The sequence below is a fragment of the Corythoichthys intestinalis genome, chromosome 9 (assembly GCF_030265065.1).
Source record: "Corythoichthys intestinalis isolate RoL2023-P3 chromosome 9, ASM3026506v1, whole genome shotgun sequence".
In the NCBI taxonomy this organism is placed as follows: Eukaryota; Metazoa; Chordata; class Actinopteri; order Syngnathiformes; family Syngnathidae; genus Corythoichthys; species Corythoichthys intestinalis.
Window position 1 is genome coordinate 10,187,836 of NC_080403.1, and position 12,775 is coordinate 10,200,610.

General features: G+C 39.1%; 1 protein-coding gene across 1 annotated transcript in view; it reads right to left on the reverse strand.

Annotated features, from left to right (window-relative positions):
* Positions 1–12,775, reverse strand: part of LOC130921786 (inter-alpha-trypsin inhibitor heavy chain H3-like) — a 38,845-nt gene that overhangs the window by 22,009 nt on the left and 4,061 nt on the right. The window contains exons 3-11 of the mRNA XM_057846066.1: positions 12,526–12,630; positions 12,130–12,292; positions 11,940–12,050; positions 7,902–8,030; positions 7,546–7,662; positions 7,285–7,453; positions 7,078–7,188; positions 5,190–5,371; positions 42–221 (exon numbers count right to left, since the gene is read on the reverse strand). Of these exons, the coding sequence (XP_057702049.1) occupies positions 42–221; positions 5,190–5,371; positions 7,078–7,188; positions 7,285–7,453; positions 7,546–7,662; positions 7,902–8,030; positions 11,940–12,050; positions 12,130–12,292; positions 12,526–12,630 (1,267 nt within the window). The remainder of the gene's footprint in view (positions 1–41; positions 222–5,189; positions 5,372–7,077; positions 7,189–7,284; positions 7,454–7,545; positions 7,663–7,901; positions 8,031–11,939; positions 12,051–12,129; positions 12,293–12,525; positions 12,631–12,775) is intronic.

Sequence of the window (12,775 nt, forward strand, 5' to 3'; positions counted from 1 at the left end):
GTTATTTCCATAAGTGATGTTCAGTGAAGACGGATGCTTACTGAAATGGCCACAACTCTTGGGGAGAAGGTTTCAATGTTGTTGTCAGTGATCTGACCGGCCACCACAATCTCTGAACCACTGTAATACTGGCTGAAGTTGGTCTGCGTCAGATTAGCCCCGCCACCATAGATCATAGTCACATCTGTCAAAAGAGGATTAGCCACCTCGTCGTAGAATCCCTGTTGAGAAAAACGGTCTTACTAACGTCATGTGACCAAGCAAACCGACCTCCGTTCAAGCCACTGTTAATGAGACCATAGCTTGAAATGAGGAAAATCTTTGCCTTTAACAAAGTTGAGTAAGATTCTTTCATGACAGTCTGAACAGGCCGCCTCATACGGAATCTGATATTTTCAAATCTGATCGAAGCCACTTTCGTATGTGCTTTTAAACCTGAAATGGGTCAGATTTTTCGGAACGTAGCTCAACAGCTCAAGGAACCAAAATTGCTGTGGTGGAATGCAACGAAGTAAACTTACATTACTGTACTGTTACTGTAAGTAAATGTTTGTGTATCTGTACTTTACTTGAGTGCAAATATGAAGTGGTACTTTTTGCTTTTACTTTACTACATTTTACAGTGGGTATCTATACTTTTTACTCTATTACTTTTCAAATTGTCGCATGCGTTACACATTACTTTTGTCTGCTTTCATTTTTTCCTCATTGTGAATAGTGTACCGCACGAATGTTATTTTTCGACCGTGACGTCGCATCGTAAAGCAGATGTGGGACGTTATAGACCCACCCTCGCAGAGAAGATATGTTATTTCTGCTACTTTTCTCCGGTATTTTTCAAAAACGAACATGCCGATCAAACATCACTTTTATGGGACTTGTTGAAACGACTCTAGACATTATGACAAATGAAAGATGTTTTCTTCATACGTTTCCCGAAACAAAAAACTCGGAGGGAAAAAATGTGAATAATGACTCGACTTGCGCGAACTTTTAACGCCAGCTCGGTGAATCCATTTACATTTCATAGGCAGTAAACATTTTGTTAGGTTGGTATGGCCTTTCAGAGGACAAAGAGGTAAGCCGTTTTGATATTTTTAACTTATTTTTTAGCATGACGTTGTGCCGTGCTGCTTCTGTCTGACAATGAATGACCTGAAAAGAATTAAAATGGTATTTGACTGCCACTGTTACCTTTTCTGTTGTAAAAAAAAAAAAAAACTTTAGTAAAGGGGAAGTGTAAATAAATTATAGAATTAAGATTTGTTATTAATGAAAAATTAAAAGTGTTCGTTCTGTTATCAATCCCAATCAGCACTAACCATGTGAGGTATATTATACATGTTTAAGAAAGTCCAATCAGCTATTAATACCACATTATTGTTTAAAGAGTGACTCACCAAGTACTCTATGGAAAGTCCTTGCCGAGTTGTTTTACGTTGATTTTCACAGGCCACCTCATTATTCATGTGACTACTTAAAGAAATGGTGATTTTTCCCCCAAAAAAGTCTATTAATGGGTTTATTGTATTCCTCGTCAAATACCCTATAAGAAAAATATAACATATGCATCTAAAATAATCCTAAGCAATTTTATTAGCAAATTCAATACTCATTTCGGTCGGTAGTCCGCCAATCAGTGTTTTTTTACGGAATAATTTGAATTTGGTGGGTTGTAGGGCCAATCTGACTACTGATTTCACACATAGGTATATACCTCCGCATCCGATGGTGGTATTTTTGTGTTGCTACTTTTTCTTCTATTGCTCCAAGTCCAACTGTCCCCCTTCCTTGAACAGGCTCGAAGGGCTCTATGTTGCTTGTTGCCTGGGGCCCCTGGGGACCCTTGCTACGCCTCTGGCAATCGCAACACAAAACTAACAATACAAATTAAAGCTAAGAACGGTCAGATACATAGGAAAACCAGATGATATAATATATAAGAAAGACAGGGCAGGTGGTAAAGGATAGCTTGTTGAAACAGGAGAATGTCATTCATTGTCAGTCGCGTGAGAAAAAGGTGTCGATAAAAAAAGCTAAGGCTATGGTTAGGTCGGCTCATTGTTTTCGTGTTTTTCAGCCCTCAACACTCAAGCCATCCCTTTAACTGAACATTTTTATGTTCTTCCATATTATTGCCAGTGAATTTGGCACCAGGAACATCATTTTCAGAGAGAATGGAAATGGGTTTAGTTCTTTAAACATCTCCTTCGTACCCGATTTCCATTAATATCCTATTGGGACAAACGATAGCGTGTCACCGCTTAGCAACAGTAGCTAACGTCATGAATATTAATGAGCGCAAGTGACATGTTGCTTGCATTACGCCATCGGTAGGTTTAGCTCTGTTAACATCTCCTTCGTACACGATTTCCATTCATTTCCTATTGGGGACAAACGGTAACGTGTCCCCCCCTTAGCAACAGTAGCTAACGTCATCAATATTAATGAACGGAAGTGTTGCTTGCGGTACGCCATTGATAGTTTTGTTTTCATGCCTTCACTGCAATCGATAAGCCTGTGAAACTATACCGTAACTGAGCACTAGAGGCAGCAACACGAGTACAAACAAGATTTGGCAGGTGAACCAGATATTGGCCAATAAAAACACCACACTTTTTTACAGTAGGTGGCGGTATGCACCTAATAGTTGCTTGCAATCTGCCATTCAAGGGGAAGTGCAAAATTTTTGACATTAGGCTTAATCTTCGAGTTAGCGGGGGTTAAATTAGACGGTGGAGTTGATTTCAACAAATTCTGTGCAGTTTGTTAGTTATTTATTAATTTCAGGGCTCTGGAGTGGAAGCTAGCGCTAGTCAATGGTCCCTTCCTAGCATGCCAATAATAAACGATATTAACAGATCTAACATAGTCAATTAAATTCTTAATGCCGATAGGTGTTCAAAATACCTATGCGGCCAAAACAATCTCACACTAAACTGCCATAATTAATTTATTTCCGCAGGTATATATTTTTCAGATGCGTAATGGGATAACAATAGAGAGAAGTGCTTCGGCCACTCGTGCTCATGCTGCATTCAAGAAAGGTGGGAAGTTGAACTTATCCCACTTGGATGGTTAAGATCTCAAAGCGTTCCAAGACTTTCTTTTTTTTTTATTTTGGCCATCAACAGACATGTTGACCTCCAGCAAACCTGCCTTCTCGTAAGCGATCAGATAATAGAGGAAAAACGACAGCTAAGATAAATAGAGAACATCTTAGTTTTACGATTGACGGTCTGCTTTTCGACAGGAAACACATTTTGTCGGGTGACGTCTGATGTAAGCAACTCTACTTTTACTTTTTTTTTTTCCTGACGTCGCAACTAAGACCTCCCAGTTTGAGTGGCGTTCCAATGATATTTTTCATGGTCGGAGGTTAGAGAACTCTGATTTCCCACCTTCCTAGAATGCAACATCAGTCTACGGAGTCTTGACTGAAGGACGGCAACATAATTAAACGTGCATTTAGAGGCTGTGGAAACAGACAGAAGAAATGGGCAAATGTGAGTTTCCACAAATTCCCTATGAGGAATGAGGAACAATACAAGGTGTGGATACTTGTTGCTGGCCACGACATAAACACACCGGTGGAAAAAATATCACTCCGCTCTGCAGCCTCTTACCTACAGAGCTGCTGGATTACAAATGGTGCTGTTCATACTACAGTTATTGACATGCAATGGTAAGTTTTAATAACTTCATCCTGAAAACATAGCAAACACTATTGATTGCATGGGTCATCTGTGATTTTCATGCGTGCGTATGTTGTTTTTTATTGGCATGCTAGGACGCACCTATTGACTCGCCCTAGCTTAGCCACTCCGGAGCCCTGAAACTAATAAATAACTAACAAACTGCACGGAATTTGTTGAAATCGACTCCACTGACTAATTCAACCCCCGCTAACTCAAACATTAAGCACAATGTCAAATCAGAACTTCCCTTCAAGCTAAGTTTAGGAGTTTTTGAGCTTATTAAGCAGCTGTTTACGGAGCAGTCAATTTTATTTACTTGTTTTTTTCATTCTGCAAAGTTAAATAAAACTGCAGTCAGTTAATTTTCAAGTTGTTTCTTTGAATATTGACTCAGATCTCTGTATGTACTATACATATATAGAAATATATACTGTATGTATATTATATTTTTGCATCGAGAGAAAATACTTTTACTTTTTACCTAAGTAAGATTTAAAACAAGTACTTTTGTACTCAAGTATTTTTCTCTTAGGTACTTGTACTTTTACTTAAGTAATGGATGTAGTTAAAAAGGACATTAAGGTAGTTGGTGTGAGAGCAGAGGACAGGGTTAGATGGAGTCAAATGATTCTCTGTGGCGACCCCTGAAGGGAAAAGCCGAAAGGAAAAGAAGAAGGTCTGCGCTGTTACTTAAGTACAAAAAAAAAAAAAAAAAAAAGAGTACTTCTTCCACCACTTCAGAATTGGAAGGGATGCGAAAAAGATGTCAGTTTGTATTGCTCAGCGACAGGTGAAATAGCAACAGTAATAGCCAAGTGCTACTACTAATAGGAACGTATTTGGTGGAATGACACAATTCAAAGGCGAATTAGTGTTTGAAAGTATATCTCTCGAGATGGCTGAGAGGGGACCCCAAAGAACCTGGCTCCAATGCAAGAGAAAAATAAAGAGCTTTAAAGCGAGATATAGGGCAGTGACTCCAATCAGCAAAGCGGTGAGGTACGGATAACATGTCCATTTTACAGTGCGCTGAATAATTGGGTTATGACCACAGCATGTTTCAGGTGGTTGTGATGTCTTTTGTTATTATTCCTCTGAATTTTGCCCTGAACAGAAGTTCTACACGTTTACCTCTTTAAGGCTGTTATATACAGAAAAACGGTGGACTGAATGGCCACACAACAAGGCAATGACAAAAAAATTTGATTTGGTAAAACTGCCTTCCTAATGTAGCCTAGTAGCGGCCAGATGTGAGTATAGATATCTCACATGAACAAAATGCCCACAATCGCCCCCCCAAAACATTGCACACACACACTGAAAAAAGTCACACTCTTAGCCAGAAGTTTCACAAACAACACAAAAACATACAAGAAATTCTGACAGGCATAAGAATTCAACAGGTTTGAGATCACTGTCTTATATGAATGTAATAAGAACATTTAAGAAAAAAAAAATCATAATTCATGCATGGAAGGGTTAATTATTTACCTTCAGCTGCAAATCAGCGTCAGAGTCAGCATAAATACGGCGTGCAACACCATTGTTCTGCAAGGACAGCTTCTTCAGGAATTTAAAATTGACGTCAAAACCAAAACCAAGACAGTAGAGTGGGAATTTGTCTTGAATGGCCTCCATCACATTTGATTGTATTTCTTCGGGATTGGTCACACCTTCAATAAAGGCATTCCGAGTGAATAACTTTGATTAAATCAATAAAAAAAAAAAGACTGTGATATGTTAATGAAGATATAGTCTCGTTGAAATCAGTGTAATTTCAAATCAATTCCTCCCATGGGAAATGATGAAATGTTCAAATGAAAACTTTTCACTTAAAAAAAAAAAAAAAAAATCAGAATGTACGTGAAAAACGAAGGTTGTCGAAGTGGCATACTGTCACCTGGTGTTTAATATAAACACTGGTGAATCAAGGTACTAGTTTAATTCATTCTGTGACATCACATGTAACTGAAAACACTTGTATCTCAAATCATCTTTTATCTCTGAAATCAATGGGAAAGCCTATGGTCTGTTCCGAACGCTCTCAAAGCCCTACCAAAAATGTTTTATGTTTAAATAAGGGATTTTTGTTGTTGCTGTTCTTGTTTTTACAAAAATGGGAAAATTATAATATTGTACTCCAAGGCGGAGATTGAAGAGGACCAGGGGGCAGTGCCCCCGCTGGTGGCTGAAAAATGTCATTGGCTCTATTTGACTTTCCTACAAATTAATTTAAAGGGGGAATCAAAATTTTTGACATAAGGCTTAATCTTCGAGTTAGCGGGGGTTTAACTACTCGGTGGAATTGATTGTTTGACGGGCCAAAGCACTCCTCTCCATTGTGGTCGTATTGCGCACGTTGTATCTGTAGCCAATTCAAGGCTGTATTGAAGCCCAGGCGATCCAAGAGAAAGGTGCTGAGATATTAACTTGCTGCGCGCCATTCGACCACTCTGCTGCCCTTGTTTTGAAATCCCCTACGTTGTGCTGGTATTTTTGTGTATTTGTTTAGTTGTTTTATTAGCTCTCTGCCTACCGCTTAGGTTAATATTGTTGATCCCCGTCGACCTAGTGTCACGGACCCATTATGCTATTCCCCTCGCACTCGCGTGTATTTTTGTTTGTATTTAATAAACCCTTGAACACATCCCTCCATTATTTTCTGCTTTGAGATACATCCTTTTTTACGCAGCTGCGGACCCTAACATTGGCAACAAAATAAACCACACATTTCCAAAGATGGACGATGGACTCTCCTCCTCAGCTTTACGATCCAGTAGCAATTTAATTTCGTTATGTTTTCATTTTAATTTAGCTATTTCCAGCTTGGTATGTTGATAATTGCAATTTTTGTTTACCACTTTTCGTCTTACTATGAAGAAAGAAGAAGTGACGATCAGCCCGCCACTATATTTACGTCATCAGCCACCATGCTGTGACCCGGGAATTTAACGCTTGTTTTCACATACGCCTCGTCCCGGGACTTTCCTGGACATTTTACCAAGACGCTACCCGTGAAATGTCTGCGTAATCTCCGTGTTAGTAGACAGGTAATTGCTTTCACATACAACAGCTGGCCGTTTTAAATCCCAAGATTTCAACCGTTTTAGGCATATGTGAAAGGGGCTTTAGATGCACTAATGAAGACTATGCCTGTGGGATTTGTTATATCATCTGGCTACATGGATTGCTGCACCGTTTGCGCTCAAATATCCGTTACACGAAACAGCAACATTGATGGTATTCGTCAGCCCATCCGCAGGTGTTGATTCACTTAGCTGGTAAATGCCTTGCATTCAAAAGAATTTAATTTCTGTTTTTGTAGTTAACTTACATATTTTTATCCAGCTTGTATGTAAACGTGCATGTGTGTGATAACCTGAGGTTGGGTCTCCATCAGTGAGGAGTATGAGGATAGAAGCTGAACCTTTCCTGGGGTTGTCATTTAGCATACGTGATCCATCCAACAAGGCATCATTAATATTTGTACCTAAAAATGTTAAACAAAACAACTTCAGGGTAGATATTTAGAAAGTTGTTACAATAGTAAAAATGTTAATTATCTGAGATGAAATGTTTAGACTACCTCCTCTATCCATGATATTCTGTGCAAATTGTTTGGCTTGATCCACATTTTGGGAGTTTGCCTGAACAAGTTCTCGCTTCCAGTAAGCCAAGCTGTGGTCAAAAGTGATGAGACCAAAGAAGTCATCCTCCGCAAGGTCATTCAGGATATGGATTAATGCTGTACGAGTCTGTAAACAAACAGTTGTTTACTATTGCTATAATTTTTTGCTACAGTCATGATGAAAAGAAAAATCTTCCTGTGCGTATAAACAACAGGTACCTGTTCTATTTTCTTGCCATGCATGGAACCGCTTTTGTCAATGAGAAAGACAACATTTTTCGGAATGCGGGGAAGTTGTGATGGAGCAAAGTGATGTACAAAATACCCATTTGATGTCTGCAAAACGGCAAGAGTGAAGTGTGTGACACTATGCACAGAAAACTACGATACAGGAATACATCAGTATGCATACCTCTACTTTTGAAATAGATTCAATAAAAATAGATAAATGAAACACACACCACACCCACAAGAGCCTTTGAACAGTATTTTTTGTTTTTTTGCATCCTGCTATTGTATAGTGGTAATCTTAATGAATTGTCTGATGACTAAATAGTACGGTATATTGACTTTACCTCTATGTCCCCCAGTGACCTGCTTCTGTTGACATCATAAACTATTACAAGATCTCCATTCATACCCGCTTCTCCACAGCTCTCACATGTTTTCTGTTGGTCCACTGAGGGGTTGAAAGAGATCGAGGCCTGCAAAGTGTCAATGGAAAAATCAGTGTTCGGAAGTTATGAGTTGATACGAGCAGGAGCACATTGACTTTTTAAAATCTATTTTTTTCTGTAAGGCTACAGTATATTGTAATATGATAATCAATGCCTTTTATCTCGATGAGCAGCAGACGATCAGATTATTACATATTCGATTTTAAAATGGTCATCATTACCGTAAAATTATTTTTTTTCTTTACTGTCTCAAATTGTGTTTGTGTATGTGTATGAGAAAAAGGCTTTAAAAAGGTCTCTTTCCCACTGCTTCAGTAATTGAGGGAGACTCCAAAAACCTCACCAAATGAACATACCAGCCAGAAGAACTTACATACTGTACTAGCCTGCATCTGCTGGTGAAAAGAAGAGAATGATGGCCTACAGAAGGTAAGCAAGGGTCCTCGCTCTGTATTTGTGTGATTGACTCTTGGTTCTGGCAAGTAATTGGCTAAAAGTGCATTGCCACCTGCGGCTTCTTTGCCCATACAGTTTGAGAGACCATTACGGTCGCTTATCATAGTTATTATTAGGAATTATAGAGAAGTTTCCAAGGTACTTCCGCTTTACTTGCGCATTTCTGCAAACGACTTACGTTTTCAAGTTTTTTACCATTGACTTCAATGGCGCTGGCGGGGCATCACTAAAAACCCTAAAAAAACACGATTAGGAAAACGCTGGCATACCGCATCCTTCTGCCATCTCGACATGGGAAGACAACATTTAGAAATGACCTAGGGTGACCACAAGTAAAATATTGTCGTATTTTATTTACACTATGGCAGTGGATGGAAACACCATCTGGAACCTGAAAAGCTCCGAGGCATTCCAGTTACTGCACAGCCACAAAGTTGGATGTGTCCTCAGATACCAGGGGTGGCCAACCCTGGTCCTCGAGAGCCGCAATCCAGCTTGTTTTCCATGTCTCCCTCCTTTAACACACCTGAATCCAATGATCAGCTCATCAGCAAGCTCTGCAGTTGCCTGATAACAATCCTGATAATTTGATTCAGGTGTGTTGGAGGAGGGAGACATGGAAAACAAGCTGGATTGTGGCTCTCGAGGACCAGGGTTGGCCACCCCTGTCATATACGAACACGGGAATTTTGTCTTCGTGAAGGCGGATGTAGAACTAAGCCAGTGCCTCAATGCTCCGTACCACAAAGAATGGGTGCTGGTAACAAAGGAGGGAGACGTCGAAACCGCAGGCTGTACATGTATCTTGAAATATTGCCTGCTACTGGTTTCCGATGTAAGCGGTATGGCGGGGTACATCCACAGTGGCGCTTTGTAACTCAGTACCTCTCAAATATTGGGGCGCGCCCCCACAGGGGGGCGCAGAGCGATGCCAGGGGTGGCGCATGTGACCTCGGGAAACATGCTTTTTTTTTTTTTTTTTGCCGTACTAGAATAAAATGTACTTGCACATCCACTCAGTGGATGGCAGTGGCGCTCTCATTTTCAGAGTGCGCGCAGTATTTTTGAACTAAGCAAGAGCACACAGAAAAGAGATATGAAGAGCTGTGCGCCGTTTTCGAAAGCCGTTTTCCAGCCGTACTCAAGCAGTGACCCACTTTCTTCTCCGGTTCTCACATGTCCGCCCGAGAGCCATTTTCGGCTTGGGATCGTCACGACAACCGCACTCACCTACGGTTCTCCCTCGGCCGCCGGGAATGCGCTTTTTTTTCGGGCCGTTTGCCTTTTGGCTTTGACTTTTAATATAGTGGAAGATGAGGAAAGACCACTGCTTACTGTGTCTAAAAATGATTATAGCGGACAGCCGGAAGCCAGATCAATTAAGACGCAACTTAAAGACATTGCACCCCAACCTTATTGATAAGCCGCTTGATTGTTGTTCAGCGAAAACGTGCCAAATATTGCCAACAAATGTCCCGCTTTGTCCATGTTATATCAGCAAACCAGTGAGCACCGTTAGCACGTTCAGTGCTAAATAACGCCACACCATTGCAGTGGAGGTGATACTGTGAGCAGCGAAACTAAAAACTTTCGTTCTGTCCAAAGACACTTTTTTCCCCTTCTAATCAGTTTTCTGTTTTTTCGGTCACATTTTTTGGCATATTGTCCTCATGAGTTAATGTTTCCAATCAATTTGAATGTGTTATTTACTGGTTTTATTACATTTTATTTTCACCTTGAGTGTATTTTTACAGTTTGGATGTGACTTTTTTTTCATTCAGGCGAATTGATGCATGTTAAGTATTTTCTGTTAGAAACAAAACAATGTTAATAAAGTTATACTTTATTATAAATTGATATATGTTACTATTTTTTCTTTAATAGAAAAACAAAGAACACAAAGTTTGGCAGAGGCGTACTTAAAAGAGTAATTTTATAGACAAATGATACTATTTACAGTGGCGGCAGAGAGTTTGGGGGGCGCGAAACATTTACGCCTCCTTGGGGGGGGCGTAACAGAAAATAATTGAGAAGCACTGTTGTAGCTGGTCAGTGATAAAAACATTCCCCTTCAAACCTTTTCTTTCTCTTTCTTCTTCCAGGAGTTCGCACAGCCATGCACAGCACAGTAAGTCCCAGACCCTTCTATACGATCCATTTTTGGAGAATTAGTGCGTTACTTTGATTTGATTTTGACTTTGTCAACACTTTGCTAACTTCAGTCGCAACTCATGAGGTTTTTTTCTCAACCAGAAGTTCCAATCAGCAATTTTCCAAGATGACGCCACCCATGTTTCGCTCGCTCACAAAACTTGTCTATATTAGTAGTAGTATTTTTGGCTTGCAACATTCATTCACCTATCATATTGTATATTGTCACATGGGTCACAGTGGTGCTGGTATTGAGGACCAAGGGTGCAAAAATAAAATAAATAATTACACAATAGAATAAATTATTCAATGTGTCATTACAGCACTTCTATTTTAGTATTTATTTATTTCAACATTTATTTATTAATTTCAATTTATATATATTTCATTTATTATTAATATATTTCACCTTTTTTTAAAAATTTATTTCAATTTATATTTATTTGTTTCATTTTTTATTTAATTATTTCAACATTTATTACAATATTTATTTATTTTTGCCGATATATATTTATTGAGTTGACCAAGTCAAGTCACGCTATTGCTCCTTCCTTTCCAACATGGCAGCGATTGCCGAGGTCTTGCGAGAGCTCTATCGGGATTTAATAACGGACATGTTAGACTTACCAGAACATGTTGACGCTGGAAATTCGGACCCTGAGCACGTGGCTTACAAAACACAGCGGTTTAGTTTATTACTGCGGTCCAGCCATGCTGGGAAGGAAGGACCAATCGCTTGGCTCAATCAATTCAAACCCCGCCTGGTCCACGCCCGCCCACTGAGTTTGATGAGAGAATGACAGATAAAACTATTTCATGCAGTTACAAGGAGAACGAGAGTGCAAGCATGAAATAAATAAATGTTGAAATAAATAATAAATAAATATTGAAATAAATAAATGTGAATTGAAATCTATAAATAAAATTTTAAATAAATATATAAACATTGAAATCAATAAAAATGGAAATATACAAATAAATATCGACATAAATATTGAAATAAATAAATAAATATTGAAATAGAAGCATTATAATGACACATTTAATAATTTATTTAATTGTGTATTTATTTCTTTAATTTTTGCACTCTTGTTCCCCCATATTCTGGAACCTACCAGCTGACTATAATCAGGAGGTAGGGTACACTCTCAACTGGTTACTAGCACTAATTCTGTAGCTTGCGACATTAAGAAAAGCAAAATAAAATAAAATAAACCAGGCGACATGTAATTTGGAAAACCCTTTAAATTTGGGCTCTTTACTTTGGAAGCATAGTATTAGCCAGTAGTTGTAAACAATATTACTGTATTTCTTTGCCTCATTTTTTACCTGTTTGTCTACATGCGTTTTGGTGATGGCATTTGCAAGCACGCCGGTGCTAAGTCCTCCTTTAACATCGATGAAACTGATTCCTGCTTTTTCGTCTATATGCACACCCACCTGAGAATTGGAATAAATAAATCAGACGGATGTAATCATTGTGAATTATTAGGCATACTGCGCCACGGTAGACACGTACCTTGAAGTCTTTGACAGGCTGCATGGGGCGAGCATGTATCTGCAGCTCATACTTGCCCAGTGTGCGTTTGAGTAGTTCCTCGTACGTGAGCTCAAAGGTCACCTTTTTGTGAGCGGCTACAGTCACTGAGGTCTTGAACTCCTCGAGAGTCCTCCCAACTGAACTGTGACAGGTACAGAAAACAAATATTTAAGCAGACATGAATGTATTTTCTGTATCATTAAGCCTGTTTGGGTTAGTGGGGGAGGTTGACTGGTCACCAATCAGAACAACATTATTATTTACTCTGTCAAATTATCATCAAGTGGGAACTGAAACCACGCTGACTTCAAGGAAATCAGATAAAGTGAACCGCTACATATAATACATATCATTTCTGAGAATCCTGGAAAATACCTGACTATGCCAGCGCTCTCTCCACGGGATACAGCCTCAGTGTACTGTTTTTTAGCTTCTTCTTTAGCCTTCACGACACCATCGTACACCTGGCCCTCCATAAACCTGGGTTAAGTCAAGAAAAGGGTCAGTTATTTCCTAATCATCATCCTTATAATCATTATGAACATTTAAGTTTTTCTGAAGTAAAAATTGGGTAAAAAAAAAAACAAACTCGGTTTTAACATTCAGCTGTACTGTACTGTATATT